Below are 17,405 nucleotides of genomic sequence, written 5' to 3'. Positions count from 1 at the left end.
CAGTGCAACGCTCCGGAAGTCGACGCTAGCCTCGGTACTGTGGACGCGGTCCGCCGACTTAATGCACTTGGAGCATTTTATGTGGGGACACACACAATCGACTGTATAAAACCGATTTCTATAAAACCGGCTTCTATAAATTTGACCTAATTTCATAGTGTAGACATACTCTCAGTGAGCAAAGGGGAACAGTTTAGAAATGTAATTTGTAATGTTTAACTCTGATCACTAGGAAACAGTAGCTGATAATTGAAATAATTGATAATGGATAGTTGATTGGAAAATATTCATCAATGTACTTTATTTCATTTTTACCACCTACCCTACCACAGCAGTCTTATCCAGCGTGTCAGCCTTGTTAATAGCAAAATACATCTGTCCAAACTGTGGCAGTATGTTTAAGAAATTTCCACTTTACAATTGTGGACAGACTCAATCATGGATACAACACAGAAGCAGACTGAAGTGAAAAAGGAAACCTAGAACTTTGTGCGCTGCAGAGGAAAACCTGGTTTAATGTTTGTTTAAAAATAGTTGTATATGGAGTACTTAGTGACTAGGAAGAAGAGAAACTACTTCCAAGGTGAAGTAATTATGAAACGAGATGTTGGTCCAATAAAAGATGTTATTTCACCCACCTTGTCTCTCTAATATCCTGGTTCCAACACAGTTACAACTACACTGCATACAACAAATTGCATTGGCAGTTTGTTTGAATGAGAGAGATCACAGAGAAAAAGATTTTAATAGGAGTTCTAAGAAATTCAAGATGGACTTCATTGGCATCAAAAGAAGGTGCTAAGGAAGTATCTTAGTCCAGTGCAACTTAATTTGTCTATTTTTTGCAATAAATTGAGAGAGATACTATAATCAGTCTGACTAGTAGTATTGGCTAATGTTAGGTGGGATCATTCTTTGCATGATCCTTGGTCTGTGTAAAGGAAAATTTAAAAAAAAAATCATTAGTTCCTTGGCTAGTCAGCAGCTAGCTTCATAACTTTACACAAGGTTTCCATAAGTATTTGGTTTAGCCTTTATCTATACTGAAAGGGAAAAATCCTTAAGTATCCTGGATATTGTAACTATTTGTAAATTCTCACTGTGAAATATTAGCAAACACTGTGCCTCTAGTACTCTGGTCTAATTTAATTAGAAAATTTTACTTATTAAAAAGTTACAGTTTAGTGTTGCACCCTCACTAATAGCTCATGTATGAGCAAAGCCTCATAACTTGTAACTGTCTGAGATTTTTAATTTAAAAAATTTAATCACCTTATTGCTTTTCGTTATAAGTTGGTGTCAAAGTGACCTGTTGGAGTGGAGTCTTGTTTTACAGTTCTGAGTTTATTTTCTCCCTTGTTCTAGATTGGAATGTTGACCATGACCACTGACAACAAAGAGGTACTTTGACTATTTGATACATATCGTTATATGTAATAAAGATTTATACTATGTATAATTCAGAAAGTGCTAAAACTTGTGCATGACTAAGTTACTCTGTCAGTTACTTGGAGACCTCTGGAGTAATTTAGTACAATGTGGTATGAATGAATTCTTGCGCAATAACTTTTCCCTAAGAATATCTGAAACTCATCATTTCCTATTGGTAAGGCTAAGATTTAGTGATGGGTATTTTTACTAAAAAGTCATGGACAATAAACAAAAATTCACGCTGGTGGTGGGGGATGGCAGCCAGGGACCACTGCTGTTACTGGGGGGGCCCGAGCTGCTCAGGCGGCCCTGCGGTCAGGCACAGCAGCAGGCTGCAGAAGTCACGGAGTTCCCAGAAAGTCACGGAATCCGTGACCTCTGTGACAGTCTCGCAGCCTTACCTATTGGTGGTAATCCATACTTCATTCTCCAATTTAATCTAACTCTGACATTAGCTTATAGTACTGGTTCATATATTTTTTTCAACAGACATGTTCAGATAAGGAATTTAACAAGATTTAAGAGCTGCGCGCTCTTAAATTATCAAGTTCTCTGTAGCTTTAGAAAGTGTAGCTCTGTATTTGTACTTCAGTGACATGAGCTGGATTCCAAACCTCAGATTGATTAATAATCAAAGGAGGGTTGAAGCAGCAAAAAACACATATTTATAGGCCTTTCCTAACTCCTTCCCTTTCCTATCTCCTTTGTCTTTCAGTTCCAACTTATGGGGAATTTGCCTGGATAACCTCTTCCTTACTAGTCTAGTATGCATTTTAAGTGCCCTAAAAATATACTATTCTTTATTTAAACAGGTGATTAGAATAAATAAAACATGACTGGCAGTCACACCAAATGTTATGTTTTAGTGGTACTAAAGAAGTAAAGTTAGCATTTCTTATCACAGCATGAACATTGGGCTAAGATGCTATGTTTTCCCCTCTCTGTGATCCTGCAGAGAGGAGTTCTGTTGACATGAATGGTAAGGTTATTCTAAAAGCTGTTGGAAGATGAGATGGGGTTTAAGTGCACTGAGTGCTTCTTTATAAAAGACATGTTAAGCCATGTGACTTAGCTGTATAAGAATTCTTTAAAATAAAAGTCCGTCTTGTGTGAACCTCAAAACTTAAATTTAAGAGGGTGCAAATGTATTATGAAAGTTGCCCCAAGTTGGTAATTCATTGTCGTCTACAGAAAAGTGCGGCATTTCTGCAAAAATTTAAAGTCAGATTTCTTTAATTAATCTTCTGAAAATGCACATGCAGTTTTGAAGTGTGGCTCCTAATGTCCATGGGCTGCTAATGTTCTGGCCATCTTTGAGAATTCCGTCTTTGCTGGAGAATCCAAGGTAACAATTGTGTCGTGAGAAGGGGACAGTAGGTCGTTCTCAAGGATTTGTATCCTCACCAGAAATCCTTTAATGTAAATTGTGACTGTTTTATATTCTACTACTTACTCAAGTCTCTACATAAAATATAACCTTGAGTTTTATCATTGTTTTTCAGAAGACTCAAGTTAGTAGTGTTGCACAATATCTGATAAGATTGCTTTTATTTTATAAATGTGTCTGCTCTAAGAAGTGCCAAGCTCAATCAAATTTTACGTGCTATAGTCCATCCCATTTGGACAACTTGCCACTTAAAAAAAAAAAAAAAAAAAAAAAAAAAAAAAATGTTCCCGTATAAAGACCTAGGTTATGGCTTTAGTTCTCATAAAGATAAAGTCTTTTTAATTGTTTGATCACATGAGCTCTCACTCTTCAGGCTCCAGAGGCTAAGTCCCGTGAAGACTTGATAAAAAATCACTATATGGCAAGGATAGTAGAACTTACGTCTCTTCTACAGCTGGCTGACAGCAAGTCAGTACATTTTCATGCTGAGGTGAGCATCCAGTCAATCTCCTGTACTGAAAACAGTAACTCCTTTCTGAACTTTCTATAGATCAATGTTATGAACAACAGGCTCCTACCAAAACACCATGGACAATCTATCCGATAATTTGTTCCTGCAGTTTATTCCTTGGTTTTGGGGTAGTATTCATAAAAGGCTGTACTTGCTGTGTGTTGCATCAATTTCTTAATTTTGAATAATTGCATATTCAACCTCCCTCGTTAATCAGTTGCATTTGGTAATAAGAAAGCACATTGGTTTTAAGTGGGTTATTCTTATACACCTATTTTATTGCTGGCTTTAGCTACCAAACTATATAGAATTGAATGTAGGTCCTTGGCTTAATGCAGGGTGGGGCAGGGGGAGATACTGAGACTTGGGCAGGAGGGGAGAGAAGCTGGCTGCAGGCTGGGAAGGAGGTTCCTACCTGGGCCTCATCCAGCCCCTCTGTGTCCCACTCCCCAACCCAATCCCTGCACTGCAGCAGCTGCTCCCCAGCCCAATCCTGGGCCCCACAGTTTTAGTCCCTCTGGTTCCTGCTTTGACACACCCTCCTCCTTGGCATATCTGAGTTAACACAATATTTCTATTGCAGGGGTGCTAGCCCCCATGCTGTCCACTGCCCTGGCTTAATGTGACAAACTACAGTAATTTCAAAGAATTTAGCAATTTGATAATGAAGTACTAGAACTAACCTCTCACCTAGAAATTGGAGAATGTTATACAATTTGGCTTGCTTGACTTCTTTGCAAGCTGAGAACTGTTTTCAAGTATTTGTTGTGTTGAATTTTAGAATCAGATAAATGCTCCTCAGTAGGATGAGCAATTTTGCCAGAAACACATGCAGAACGTGCCCCATATTTGGTTAGATTTGCTTTGTCAGCTTTAATGTACACAACTGTTATTGGTATGGCAGATAATGAGATAATGTGAAAGAACCATCCTTCCGCACTGACATTTAAGCAATATGTGCATGTGCCTGTCATCTTGAGATCTCATTTGTCTTTCTTTTTATATTTTCTTTAAACAAAATTAATAGATCCTTCTGATCGCAGATATTATTTTCTAGCAGTAGTGTCTAAAAATGTAAGGTGCTCTTCTATAAAATAAATCCTGAAAGTTTAGTGTTTTATAATGTTCAATCACTGTTTAGCTTGTGAAGTTCTGTATAAAAGCTTATTTCTGTAACACACTTTCTGTAAACCAAAAACTTTGCATTTTGAAAGGCCCAAACATTCAGATTTAAAAAAAAAAAAACAAAAAAAAACTCTGCTTCAAATAATTTGCTATGTACAATACTCTGCTGGCACTAACTGATTTTTTGTTTGTTTGTTTGTTTGTTGATAGTGCCGAGCGCTTGCCAAAAGATTATCATTAGCTGAGAAGTCTAAGGAATCACTAGTGGAGGAGATGAAATTAGCTAGTCAAAGCATCAGTAGATTACAGGCAAGTGAAATGTTAGCTAAGCAATTTGATGGACACACTCCAGGGGATAGTTGTGGGTGGAAAAACATAAAACCCAGTGTACGTCCCATGCTAAGTCTGAAAACTGTCATGGCGTGTGAGTAGAATTGCAGACCAAACCCACTAATGCACATGTTTAAAATTATCGAAGATTGAGTATTAAATGGGATGTCTTATTTTAAAAAATTGAGAAAATACTTACAGTAACGGAGATACCATTTTGATGTAAACATATATCTTGTGAAAATATTGTCCCTTTTACCCTTTATTATCCCTGTTTGTTTTTTGCTTCCAAAACTATGATTAAATCCCAGCCGCTTAGCTGAGTGCAAAACATTATAATGTATATGCATCTAATGTCCCTTCTCTCCTCTTGCCACACTTCATTTTAATAGGCTGACTGAAGAGGAGAAATTGACAAGGTTCTTGCTCAATGAGCACTTTAAAATAGAAAAGTCAACTTCACTTCATACAAGAACTTAGCTAGCAGAGAGACTGAGACGCACTTACATATTCACTTTCCCAGTAAAACCCAGAATCATAAATGTACATTGGGGCATCCTCCCTAGCAGCTGGGATTTTTAAGACTATTTCAGCCTCTGCTTTTTTTTTTTCCCCCTGGAAGGCTGATGGTGCTTTATTATAAAAACCACATGGCAACTTAATAAAATAAGTAATTTTTAACTGTGGTTATCAAACTGTGGACATGTCAGTTTTAGTTCCTTGAAAAACTGCTCTGCAAAAATGCACAGCGCACCATTTGCACTTAAAATCCAGAGAACTGAGCCAAGATAATTAAGTATCAGAGGGATAGCCGTGTTAGTCTGGATCTGTAAAAAGCAACCGAGAGTCCTGTGGCACCTTTAAGACTAACAGATGTATTGGAGCATAAGCTTTCATGGGTGAATACCCACTTCGTCATGCGCTTGATGAAGTGGGTATTCACCCATGAAAGCTTATGCTCCAAGATAATTAAGAGAATGAGAAAAGAGAAAATTGTAAATACATAAGTACTCAGGAACTTAGAGAGGTTTAACTTTCTGACCCCCCTCTATATTCAGTTAGTTCAAACCAGTGCTAACTCTAATGAGCAGATGATTCTTCACTTTTTAAACAAACCAACATTTTTGGCTTGGAAAAGTTTTAGAGGAAGGAAGCTATTTTTCCATGAGTTATAGTTGCCAGAGTATAGTATTCCTTCGGGTTTTAAACCATCTCATGTAATCTCTCCTTCACATCATCATAGTCCTCTTTATCATTGGGTAAGGTGGGAGGCTTCTTAATTGAGATGTGGAATGTAAAATGAATCCCGTAATTTCCTTTTTAGATACTTCATCAGTAAACTGACAACCTTACTAAAAAGCAGCTTTGAGATTGAGTCCATGTAGTAATACAGAACCATGAAAGGGGGTGACGGTTTGTCAGGGTTGCCAGACACAGGAAGCACATACTCATGACTCAGAGATGGACAGGACCTATTCAGGAGTGCAATGTGAGGCCTTTGCATTGAACAATGTAACCACGTGGCCTGCTTTTCAATACAAGTATTAAAGATAAATTAATTATCTATGAAACATTTTAATTCTTTACATCCATTGAATTTGTACTGAGGGCACAGTAAATAGCCATCACTTAAAACAGTGGTTCTCAACCAGGAGCATGCGTACCCCTGAGGGTACGCAGAGGTCTTCCAAGAACTATATCATCTCATCTAGATATTTGCCTAGTTTTACAACATGCTACATAAAAATCACTAGCAAAGTCAGTACAAACTAACATTTCATACAGACAATGACTTGTTTATACTGCTCTATATGCTATACACTGAGCTGTAAGTACACTATTTATATTCCAATTTATTTATTTTGTAATTACATATTAAAAAATGAGAAAGTAAGCAATTTTTCAATGTGTTCTGTGACGCTTTTTTGTATTTTTGTCTGATTTTTGTAAGCAAGTAGTTTTTAAGTGGGGTATAACTTGGGGATCCACAAGACAACTCAGACTCCTGAAAGGGGTTCAGTAGTTTGGAAAGATTGAGAGCAACTGATTTAAACTACTAATAAGCACAGCGTGGCTGTTATGAGGCTTTCAGTTAATGATGACAGTACTGGAAATTGCTGAGTTAGAGAGTCTATTCTTCTACTCAGACATTTGTGGTTACCCTAGAAATACTTCTTGCCACCTTGTTCCCAGTCCTAATATTGACATTCCTAAAGTCGTATTGCTATGGCCTAAATTTTTTTTTAAATGCACTTTGTTCTATAGGTAATGCACATTTTATTTTCTCAAATTTGCAAAGGTGACTTTGCACAAGTTTTATGATAGTGACGCCCATGAAAAAATACCTTCCTTTAGCTTTTTGAATAATGTCACTTTATATGCATCTGCTATCACATCTGAAATATAAAAATATTTCATGTATTTCAGATTGATGTCAAACTGATGATGTACATCTGAAACAGCCTTACATTGATCTTTGGCATTCACTGCAACAAGATAAGATTTTTAAATAAAATTCTGTTTGACTTAGTGCAGTCACTACTGCTTGAAGATCACATCACACATAAAAGGAGAACAATATGGTGATATTGTCAACTAGCTGCCCATTTAGTGTTCTTTGAGTTATGGCTAGTGGACTGCCATTTTGCCATCCCTTGGAGTAATGATTACAATGGTAGACTTTTATTAGTAGCTCTTAAAGTACTTGACTTCTGATGCAAAACTTTTTTAAATTGCTAGTACTATGCCTAACCTTCATAAACAAGACCAGCATGATCGAAATTATCCACAAATTCTCCAGTGACTTAATGAATCCCTGTATGATTTCAAGGTATTAATGATGTGACATGATTGTGCAGCCCAGACTCCCATACAAATAGTTCCCTTGAAGTCAGTGAGCATACTAAGCATGAGAAAGGATCTGATCCTGCAGCCCTTAATCTTTAGCTGTTATTTTTCTTAAGTATTCAGATACCACACTGAAGACTTTGTATATACAGATATTTAATAGTACTGTCCTTTTGGGCCCAGTTCTATCTACCCATGTTCTTAATTGAGGTTTTGGATCACCTATTTGAGTTTAAGACCAGGATTTATGTAGTGTTTTTCTGAACTCTTTTCATTGTGAAGTTCTTGTATGATGAAATTTGACAATTTCTCTGGTGGCAAATAGGCATAATTATAAAATTGAATTCCTTCTAAAACAGTGCACCCTCAGTACATATCTGTAAAGATAAATATATCTCCCCAAAAAACCTCTCTCAAACTATTCATCCAAAATTATATAACAAATTGTTTTCTTTTCTTTTTTTTAAAAAAAGCATACTGGCTGGAACACTTATTTTTAAACACATAGTCCTGAATGTTAAACAGAACTTAATAAATAAAAACAATTGCATCTGGGCTGAAAACTGGGTTTTAGCCTCAGTGATTTTTGTCCCATGTTGTTAAACCCTTAGTTAGATGATGATCTATAAAATAGTGTAATAAAATAAGTTTTGGGAGGTGATCGTGGGGGAGGGGGGGATGAAGTTTTAAAGATATATAAGAAAACTACAGAGACTTTTTTCATTTAAATTTTTGCATAGTTGCTTTTCTCCATAATGAAATTGCTTAAGTGCACACGTTTGGTCAACCTAGCAGCTTTGTTGGACAACTTGCATGTCTGCATGAACAATGTGCTACTGTAATATTAGGCAAAGCTGAAAGCTACTGTTCATTCACTCCTTAGGATGAGTTGACAACCACCAAAAGAAGCTATGAAGATCAGCTAAGTATGATGAGTGACCATCTGTGCAGCATGAATGAAACCTTATCTAAACAAAGGGAAGAAATTGATACACTAAAAATGAGTAAGGTAGGTTACCAAGTGTTGTATTTACTTTGCGCATGGTCTGTAGCCTGGGTTAGCAAGTAGAGTGTGAAGTTACTAGCTCCTTTTTGTTCTCAGCCACTTGGCATGAAAATCTGAAGCCCTATCCCCACTAATCCAAGTGAATGAGAGTTTTAGGACCTAACTTGGAATCTGAAAATGACTGGTGGTCATAAACTATGTCTTTCCCTGCACTCTTAACTGTAGAGAGCTTATTACATCCTCCCCACACCAGATTAGGCTTTAAAAGGGGACTTCTTACTCTTATAAGTACCATTTTCCAGCTACCTTAAAATAAAACATACTGTTAAAAATGCACATGGAAGGATGATCAGGAAGGTGGAGGAGATAAGAGAGTCACACTGTAAGCATTCATTAATGGATATTATTTATGGTCACTCCTTCATAGTTACAATATATTGTGTTCAAAGCTGCTATTCTTTCTCTCATCCCAATGATCCAGTTGAAAAGTTAGCTGCTCTTGTTTCTCGTTTTCACACATAGAATCATAGAAGATTAGGGTTGGAAGAGACCTCAGGAGGTCATCTAGTCCAACCCCCTGCTCAAAGCAGGACCAACCCCAACTAAATCATCCCAGCCAGGGCTTTATCAAGCTGGGCCTTAAAAACCTCTAAGGATGGAGATTCCACCACCTCCCTAGGTAACCCATTCCAGTGCTTCACCACCCCCCTAGTGAAATAGTTTTCCCTAATATCCATCTTAGACATCTCCCACTGCAACTTGAGACCATTGCTTCTTGTTCTGTCATCTGCCACCACTGAGAACAGCCTAGCTCCATCCTCCTTGGAACCCAGCTTCAAGTAGTTGAAGGCTGCTATCAAATACCCCCTCACTCTTCTCTTCTGCAGACTAAGTAAACCCAGTTCCCTCAGCCTCTCCTCGTAAGTCATGTGCCTCAGCCCCCTAATAATTTTTGTTGCCCTCCGCTGGACTCTCTCCAATTTGTCCACATCCTTTCTGTAGTGTGGGGCCCAAAACTGGACACAGTACTCCAGATGTGGCCTCACCAGTGCTGAATAGAGGGGAATAATCAGTTCCCTCGATCTGCTGGCAATGCTCCTACTAATGCAACCCAATATGCCGTTAGCCATCTTGGCAACAAGGGCACAATGTTGACTCATATCCAGCTTCTCGTCCACTGTAATCCCCAGGTCCTTTTCTGCAGAACTGCTGCTTAGCCAGTCGGTCCACAGCCTGTAGCAGTGCATGGGATTCTTCCATCCTAAGTGCAGGACTCTGCATTTGTCCTTGTTGAACCTCATCAGATTTCTTTTGGCCCAATCCTCCAATTTGTCTAGGTCACTCTGGACCCTATCCTTACCCTCCAACATATCTACCTCTTCCCCCTATCTTAGTGTCATCTGCGAACTTGCTGAGGGTACAATTCATCCTATCATCCAGATCATTAATGAAGATGTTGAACAAAACTGGCCCTAGGACCGACCCCTGGGGTACTCCTCATGATACTGGCTGGCAAGTAGACATCGAGCCATTGATCACTGCCCATAGAGCCCGATGAGCTAGCCAACTTTCGATCCACCTTATAGTCCATTCATCCAATCCATACTACTTTAACTTGCTGGCAAGAATACTGTGGGAGACTTATCAAAAGCTTTGCTAAAGTCAAGGTATATCATGTCCACTGCTTTCCCCATATTCACAGAGCCAATTATCATAGGAGGCAATCAGGTTGGTCAGGCATGACTTGCCCTTGGTGAATCCATGTAGACTGTTTCTGATTACCTTCCTCTCCGCCAAGTGCTTCAAAATGGATTCCTTGAGGACCTGCTCCATGATTTTTCCAGGGACTGAGGTGAGGCTGACCGGTCTGTAGTCTAAATACTAGAAAGTGAAATTTTAATTAGTTTCAATCTAAAACAAAAATAAAATTAACTAGTCTGCTGAGCAAAAAGTACAAAACAGATCTAAAATGGACTTAAGCTATTTTAATTTATCTAAGATCTCACTATTAATACAGGTAAATCTGTTTTAAATATAAATTGTAACCAGGGCCGGCTCTAGGCACCAGCCCAGCAAGCAGGTGCTTGGGGCGGCACGTCCGGCTCTTCGGTTACAATTCAGCGGTGGGTCCCTCTCAGAGCGAAGGACCTGCCGCCGAATTGCCGCCGAAGACTGAAGCGGCAGCGGTAGAGCTGATTGCAATTGTGGCTTTTTTTGTTTTTGTTTTGTTTTGGTTTTTTTTTTTGGTTGCTGCTTGGGGCGGCAAAAACCCTGGAGCCGGCCCTGATTGTAACAATAGTGTCCCTTTAACAATGTTACTTTATCAGGATCTGAAATCATAATACCATCATAATACCGAAGCGCAAGGATGCCCTTTTGGTTGTCTCTTCTGTGGTGGAGACTATTTGTGCCATATTATAATGTTAAAAAATCCCTCTGGAAAAGAGTCACTGCACAAATGGTGTAAGTTGCTTATTAAAATAACAATGTCTGAAACATTTGAAAAGTAAAGAAAATCCTCCCTCTCCCCCCATAACCTTAGGTACTCAAGCAGTAACTTCACAATTTCACTTAAAATGAGGCCCTTTTAAATATGGAAGCATGACAAAGTGAAAGTTGCAAATTTGGGGAGGGTTTTGTTTCCAAGTCAAAACAGCAAGAAATAGCAAAGCATCAAACGCTGGCAACATTTAACCAGTTCTGCTTAAAACAATTAAACGATGAACTCCTGCAAATAGACATGCATTTTTGAATTACTGACATCCTATTAATGGAAAATGATAAATTTAGAACTCTTCTCCAGATTGTGCTGTAAATATCCTGTTTAAAACAAGCTAAAATATGATAAGGTCACTGTTTTCTTAAGAAAAATTGATACAAAATAATTCCCAGTATTTATTCCTTTGGGCAATTATCCTGTAAGGGTTTTATTAGAAACAAGTACCATTTACTGATAAAATCTCACTTGCCTTCACAGCATTTGAATGATGGCGTAATCCTGAGAACGTGGACACAATTCCAGTGTCTTTCTTCTAGATTTTAATTAGAATAAAATATTTGTGGTTTTGATGACTATGAAAGCTGTAATCCTTTCTTCCCTCAGTTATAACAAGTGTAATGGGAATTTATAGAGTAGACACAAGATTTTAAATACAGAAGCTTTCTGTTCTTCTTTCTTACTTGGAAATTTAATGACTTTTTTCTCCTACGCTGCATTTTCTTTTGTAATGTTTTCTCTGTATAGGCATCAGATTTGTTCCTGTTTGTGGTTCGTACAAGTTATTTTCATATGAATTATGTTCTTCCGTGCATTGTTTATTTTTCACTACAGGGAAATTCCAGAAAGAACAAAAGTCGATAGTTTACGGCCAATCAACTGTCTTTCAGATGTTGCTACTGCTACACAGAATTGCAGATGCTGAAAATTCAATGTCACCCTCTTGGGTAGTTCTTAAAAGGAAACAGAGGTGGGTTTGGCCTAGTAATAAGTCATTTGGTGCTGTATATGAATTTGACACATTTAGAACTTGTAATCAGTAAAACAGACAGAATTTAATGTTGGCAGTTAAAACAAAGAATTTTCACTCATGGTTAACTTGCATCGGAATTCCCTTAGGTTGTTTTTACTGTACACTTTTTGAAATTAGATTTTAATGTAATCTAATTAAGATTATGTATATTTTCAAATTCAAGTATGGGTTAAACTTGGTATCTGTGCGATAGTGTGTTTCTGGATAAAATGTTTAAACTGTCAACATTCATACATTCCATTCTTTGCTGTTCTTAAAAAAAAAAAAAAAAAAAGTGTCTCAAGATTAATTTGAAAATGTAACGTTTTTGGCCATGCAATCTGTGCATTTTGTGTACATTTATTGTTTCCTCCTGCTCTCAGATCTTCTGAATTAGTTGGGATGGTTGCTTAGGGAACCTGATGTCAATAAATTCAAACTTAAAGTGAACTGGCTCAGTCTTGTTTGGGGTATATGCAATATTGGAAACTTCAGTTTCTCGTACTTGGGGGCTTGGGTTTTGAACTCATGAGGACAAGTAGCTCAATCAAGAAATGCTCATGAAATTGCATTAAAGACTTGTTGGGGAATTTTGTTTGTATTTTAAAATGTGTTGGTATAAAAATTTGCTCATAAAATCTAGAGCAAAAAGTGACCATAAAATGTTGAAAGGGAACAAAGATATTTTTTGTAAAGTCCTGTGTCTCAGCAGTGTAACAGCACACAGGGTAGGCTGATCTACTACTCTCTAGAAGTTATTAATTCACAGATGACTTAAACACTGAATTTGTAAAGCAGTTAAAACATTTTATGGTATTATGAAGAAGTTTCCCTAATGGACTGACTTTTAAAAAAAAATCTGTTTTTTTATTGTTTACTCGTAATTATAATTTATTTAGGAAGCCTGTAAATCTCTCTCTCATAAGATTTTCAGCACAGTCTAATACCACAGGTAGAGGTGGGCATGAAACGATTTTCCCATCCCTTAACTATTTTCATGAGTTAGCATTGAGACGAAGCTGAGATCTTTTGATAATGAGAGGCCAGCCACACCCTAGAACAACCCGGTTGTTAGTGCATTCATGTGAGCAGGGGAAGACCTGGTTTCAAGTTTCTGCTCCAAATCAGGCACAGCAAGGATTTTGACCTGGGTCTCCCACATCCCAGATGAGTTCCCAACCCACCAGGCAGTTGGCTATTTTGGAATGTGGTTGATCTCTCTCCTGTTGGAGCTTTTCCACTTTGAATAAACATTGGGCCAGAGAAAGTGACACTGACTCTCTAGCTCAGTGATTATGGCTCCCACTTGGCAAGTGGGAGAATCGGGTTCAAGTCCCTGCTCTAATGAATATTTATTTATGCCAAGTGGAACAGGAAAGATTGAGACCTCAAAACCCAGAATAGCAATGAACTGTTTTGATGAATTGGCATTTCCCAGTGAAAAAACATTGTCAAATTCCCGACCAGCTCTAACCATAGGTTTCCACAGCATAGTGTCTGACAAAAATCAGTGTTGCTAAATGTTTTACATTGAACTTCTATTCCATAATGGATTATATGGCACTTATCTGTCCTAAATGCAAGATTCACTCTGTAATGTTAGCCAAGTCAATGTGTATTGAGTCCATAATAAAAAAAAATCCAAGTCACAAATTTAATATTGCTGAGGTGCCTTTTTTGAGTCTAGACTGTGTACTGCCTCTTACCAGCAGCTGTTTTAAGTATAGCAAAGTCCTCAGGGACAAGCACATAGGAAGAGCTATGTTCCATCAAGATTACTTCTAAAAATACAATGTTGTCTTGGCTCTGAATTGTTCCTCCTTTTATGTTGTAAATAGAGTAGAACTGAGAGTCAACGTATACTTCTCTTCTCCTCCCTTGAAGTGACCTGTGCAGGAGGCTTCTGTCTTGCAGTGAGACACACCTTAGTTGCCCTGTTTTGCGTCTCCAAATCAAATTATTAAATTTATGTTTTATAGTGTTTACTATCACTTACATGTTTAATGGAGGTTGCACACATAGTCGCACTCAAACATCCTTTCTACTTTCTTCAAACTTTGTGAAAAGATCCTTTGAACTTTCCTAAGCTTAATCTCTGCCAGAAGGAGATGTTTTTGGAAAGTTTAATCAAAAGGTGCATTGAAGATTGAAGTTAATAAAAAACTGCTTAAAAGCCACCCAAACTTTTTATTTGTGATCTAATAATCTGAGTGACAAAGGCATATTTTTGTCACCTCTATTTAATTGCTGTAATACACTCTCTGGGGTGACAACTTTGAAACTGGAGTTAATGCTGGAGGTGGCAGCCAGTGCAATAAGCAGAGTTTCATGCCAGGAGCATGTCCATTCTTCTTTGAGTGCTTGCTCATGTCCATTGCATTATAGGTGTGTGTGCTTGTCACGTGCATCGGTGCTGGAAGTTTTTCCGCCGGCTCTTCCCTCCCTTAGTTCCTTCTTACTGCCAGTGATGGTGCTGGAATGTCTCCTTGCCTTGGCAACCTTTCCTTCTCAACTGTCTAGTTGTGATTCTCTGTATGTCGTTCTTAGAAAGTTTTGTATAGTTTATTAGTTCCCTTAGTGCATAAGTTAGAAATATTTAGTCCCCTATGGGACTTAGCCTAGGGATGGGGCATGCCCCAATCCCTGGGCTTCAAGCCTTGTGACGCTGCAAAAAACATATGCCAGTCAGTGATCCCTATCAAAGCTGTCTGAAGTGTTTGAGGGAGACCCATGTGACCAATAAGTCTCGCATTTGTAAAAGTTTCAAGCCACAAACCATAAAGGAGCGGGGCATTCAACTTAGAGCGTTCCTTGTGGAGTTGGCCCTCACACCGGCCTCAGAGCTGGCTAGATCAGACTCTGCTCCAAGCACCGAGGCATCGGTGCTCTGCACGCTGCCGGCACTGGCCTCTGACTGGTGCCGATCCCCATCCCTGGTACCGGCTAAAAAGCAAAGAAAGGCCGGAAGAGGGCATTATCCTATGTCCCGTAAAGAGAAGGAGAGAGCCAGAGGAGAGCAAAGACCCACATGGGGCAGCTCCTCCCCTCCGGATAGTGGCCAGGCTCCAACACCCGTTGAGCTGTCGAGCCCCCTTCAACATCCGCCCAGGAAGCAGCAGAGGCACGTGGCACCTGGCAGTGCAATCCACACCAGAGGCCTTTCAGCCTGCTAAGGACATATTGTCCCTTGTGTTGCCCCCCATGCTGGCTAGCGAGGTGCCCCATTCAAGGGGTAAACCTGCCCTGGGACCTTTCCATCAGTCTCCATCGGTGAGGCACCACTCTCCGACACAGGGGATGTCCCACCAGCACTCGCCTGAGCAGTGCCGCCAGATCCCAGATACGGGTTGGCTTACCTGTCAGAGTGCCTGGCGTTGTTCTCCACACTCTAGGCAGCGTTCCCCGGGATCCCAGTGCCGATTGCCAGCTGTCTGGTGCAGACCTGTGGAGGCGTGTCACCAGTCCCCAGAGTCCTGTCACCAGTCCCCGGAGCGTTTGAGTCGATCTCCAAATTTGGGGTACCACTCTAGAGGGTAAAGATGCTGGTTTCCAGTTTGCCCCTATGGATCCCCATGGGCATGTTGATGTTCTCCTGAACCAAGACTTCGATTCTCTCGCTCCTGGTCCACAGAGCAGCACCACTCTCAAACCATGAGGCGTCGATTGCTAGGATACCGCCGCCGATCCACTGAACACTGCTGCCGGTCCCGGGAGGTGCGGCACCGAGAGCAGTCTTCCCAGTACAGGTCACAGGTGGAGACCCCTGGAGAAAAAGGGGTGACGGGAACGGGGTAGATAGGCAGCTTTGGTACCAGCCTGGTCCCCCAGACAAGTCTCTCCCTCCTCAGGCTCAGAGAGTGAGGAGGATCATCTGCCTGCAGGCCGAGGCCATCCACCAGAGGCATTAACATAAGAACATAAGAAAGGCCGTACTGGGTCAGACCAAAGGTCCATCTAGCCCAGTATCTGTCTACCGACAGTGGCCAATGCCAGGTGCCCCAGAGGGAGTGAACCTAACAGGCAATGATAAAGTGATCTCTCTCCTGCCATCCATCTCCATCCTCTGACGAACAGAGGCTAGGGACACCATTCTTACCCATCCTGGCTAATAGCCATTTATGGACTTAGCCACCATGAATTTATCCAGTCCCCTTTTAAACATTGTTATAGTCCTAGCCTTCACAACCTCCTCAGGTAAGGAGTTCCACAAGTTGACTGTGCGCTGCGTGAAGAAGAACTTCCTTTTATTTGTTTTAAACCTGCTGCCTATTAATTTCATTTGGTGACCCCTAGTTCTTGTATTATGGGAATAAGTAAATAACTTTTCCTTATCCACTTTCTCAACATCACTCATGATTTTATATACCTCTATCATGTCCCCCCTTAGTCTTCTCTTTTCCAAACTGAAGAGTCCTAGCCTCTTTAATCTTTCCTCATATGGGACCCTCTCTAAACCCTTAATCATTTTAGTTGCTCTTTTCTGAACCTTTTCTAGTGCTAGAATATCTTTTTTGAGGTGAGGAGACCACATCTGTACACAGTATTCGAGATGTGGGCGTACCATGGATTTATATAAGGGCAATAATATATTCTCAGTCTTATTCTCTATCCCCTTTTTAATGATTCCTAACATCCTGTTTGCTTTTTTGACCGCCTCTGCACACTGCGTGGACATCTTTAGAGAACTATCCACGATGACGCCAAGATCTTTTTCCTGACTCGTTTTAGCTAAATTAGCCCCCATCATGTTGTATGTATAGTTGGGGTTATTTTTTCCAATGTGCATTACTTTACATTTATCCACATTAAATTTCATTTGCCATTTTGCTGCCCAATCACTTAGTTTTGTGAGATCTTTTTGAAGTTCTTCACAATCTGCTTTGGTCTTAACTATCTTGAGTAGTTTAGTATCATCTGCAAACTTTGCCACCTCACTGTTTACCCCTTTCTCCAGATCATTTATGAATAAATTGAATAGGATTGGTCCTAGGACTGACCCTTGGGGAACACCACTAGTTACCCCTCTCCATTCTGAGAATTTACCATTAATTCCTACCCTTTGTTCCCTGTCCTTTAACCAGTTCTCAATCCATGAAAGGACCTTCCCTTTTATCCCATGACAGCTTAATTTACGTAAGAGCCTTTGGTGAGGGACCTTGTCAAAGGCTTTCTGGAAATCTAAGTACACTATGTCCACCGGATCCCCCTTGTCCACATGTTTGTTGACCCCTTCAAAGAACTCTAATAGATTAGTAAGAC

At 39.6% G+C, this 17,405-nt stretch overlaps 1 protein-coding gene across 1 annotated transcript in view; it reads left to right on the top strand.

Annotated features, from left to right (window-relative positions):
- The window catches only part of PPP1R21 (protein phosphatase 1 regulatory subunit 21), a 90,635-nt gene extending 78,243 nt beyond the window's left edge, over positions 1–12,392 (top strand). The window contains exons 18-22 of the mRNA XM_065400986.1: positions 1,366–1,401; positions 3,192–3,308; positions 4,665–4,763; positions 8,515–8,640; positions 11,969–12,392. Coding sequence (XP_065257058.1) covers positions 1,366–1,401; positions 3,192–3,308; positions 4,665–4,763; positions 8,515–8,640; positions 11,969–11,998 — 408 coding nt within the window. The 3' untranslated portion in view covers positions 11,999–12,392. The remainder of the gene's footprint in view (positions 1–1,365; positions 1,402–3,191; positions 3,309–4,664; positions 4,764–8,514; positions 8,641–11,968) is intronic.
- Positions 12,393–17,405: the final 5,013 nt, after the last annotated feature.

This window comes from Emys orbicularis, chromosome 3 (genome assembly GCF_028017835.1).
Source record: "Emys orbicularis isolate rEmyOrb1 chromosome 3, rEmyOrb1.hap1, whole genome shotgun sequence".
Classification (NCBI taxonomy): Eukaryota; Metazoa; Chordata; order Testudines; family Emydidae; genus Emys; species Emys orbicularis.
Note: the sequence above shows the minus strand (reverse complement) of the source record. Positions and strands in the feature narration are given on the sequence as shown.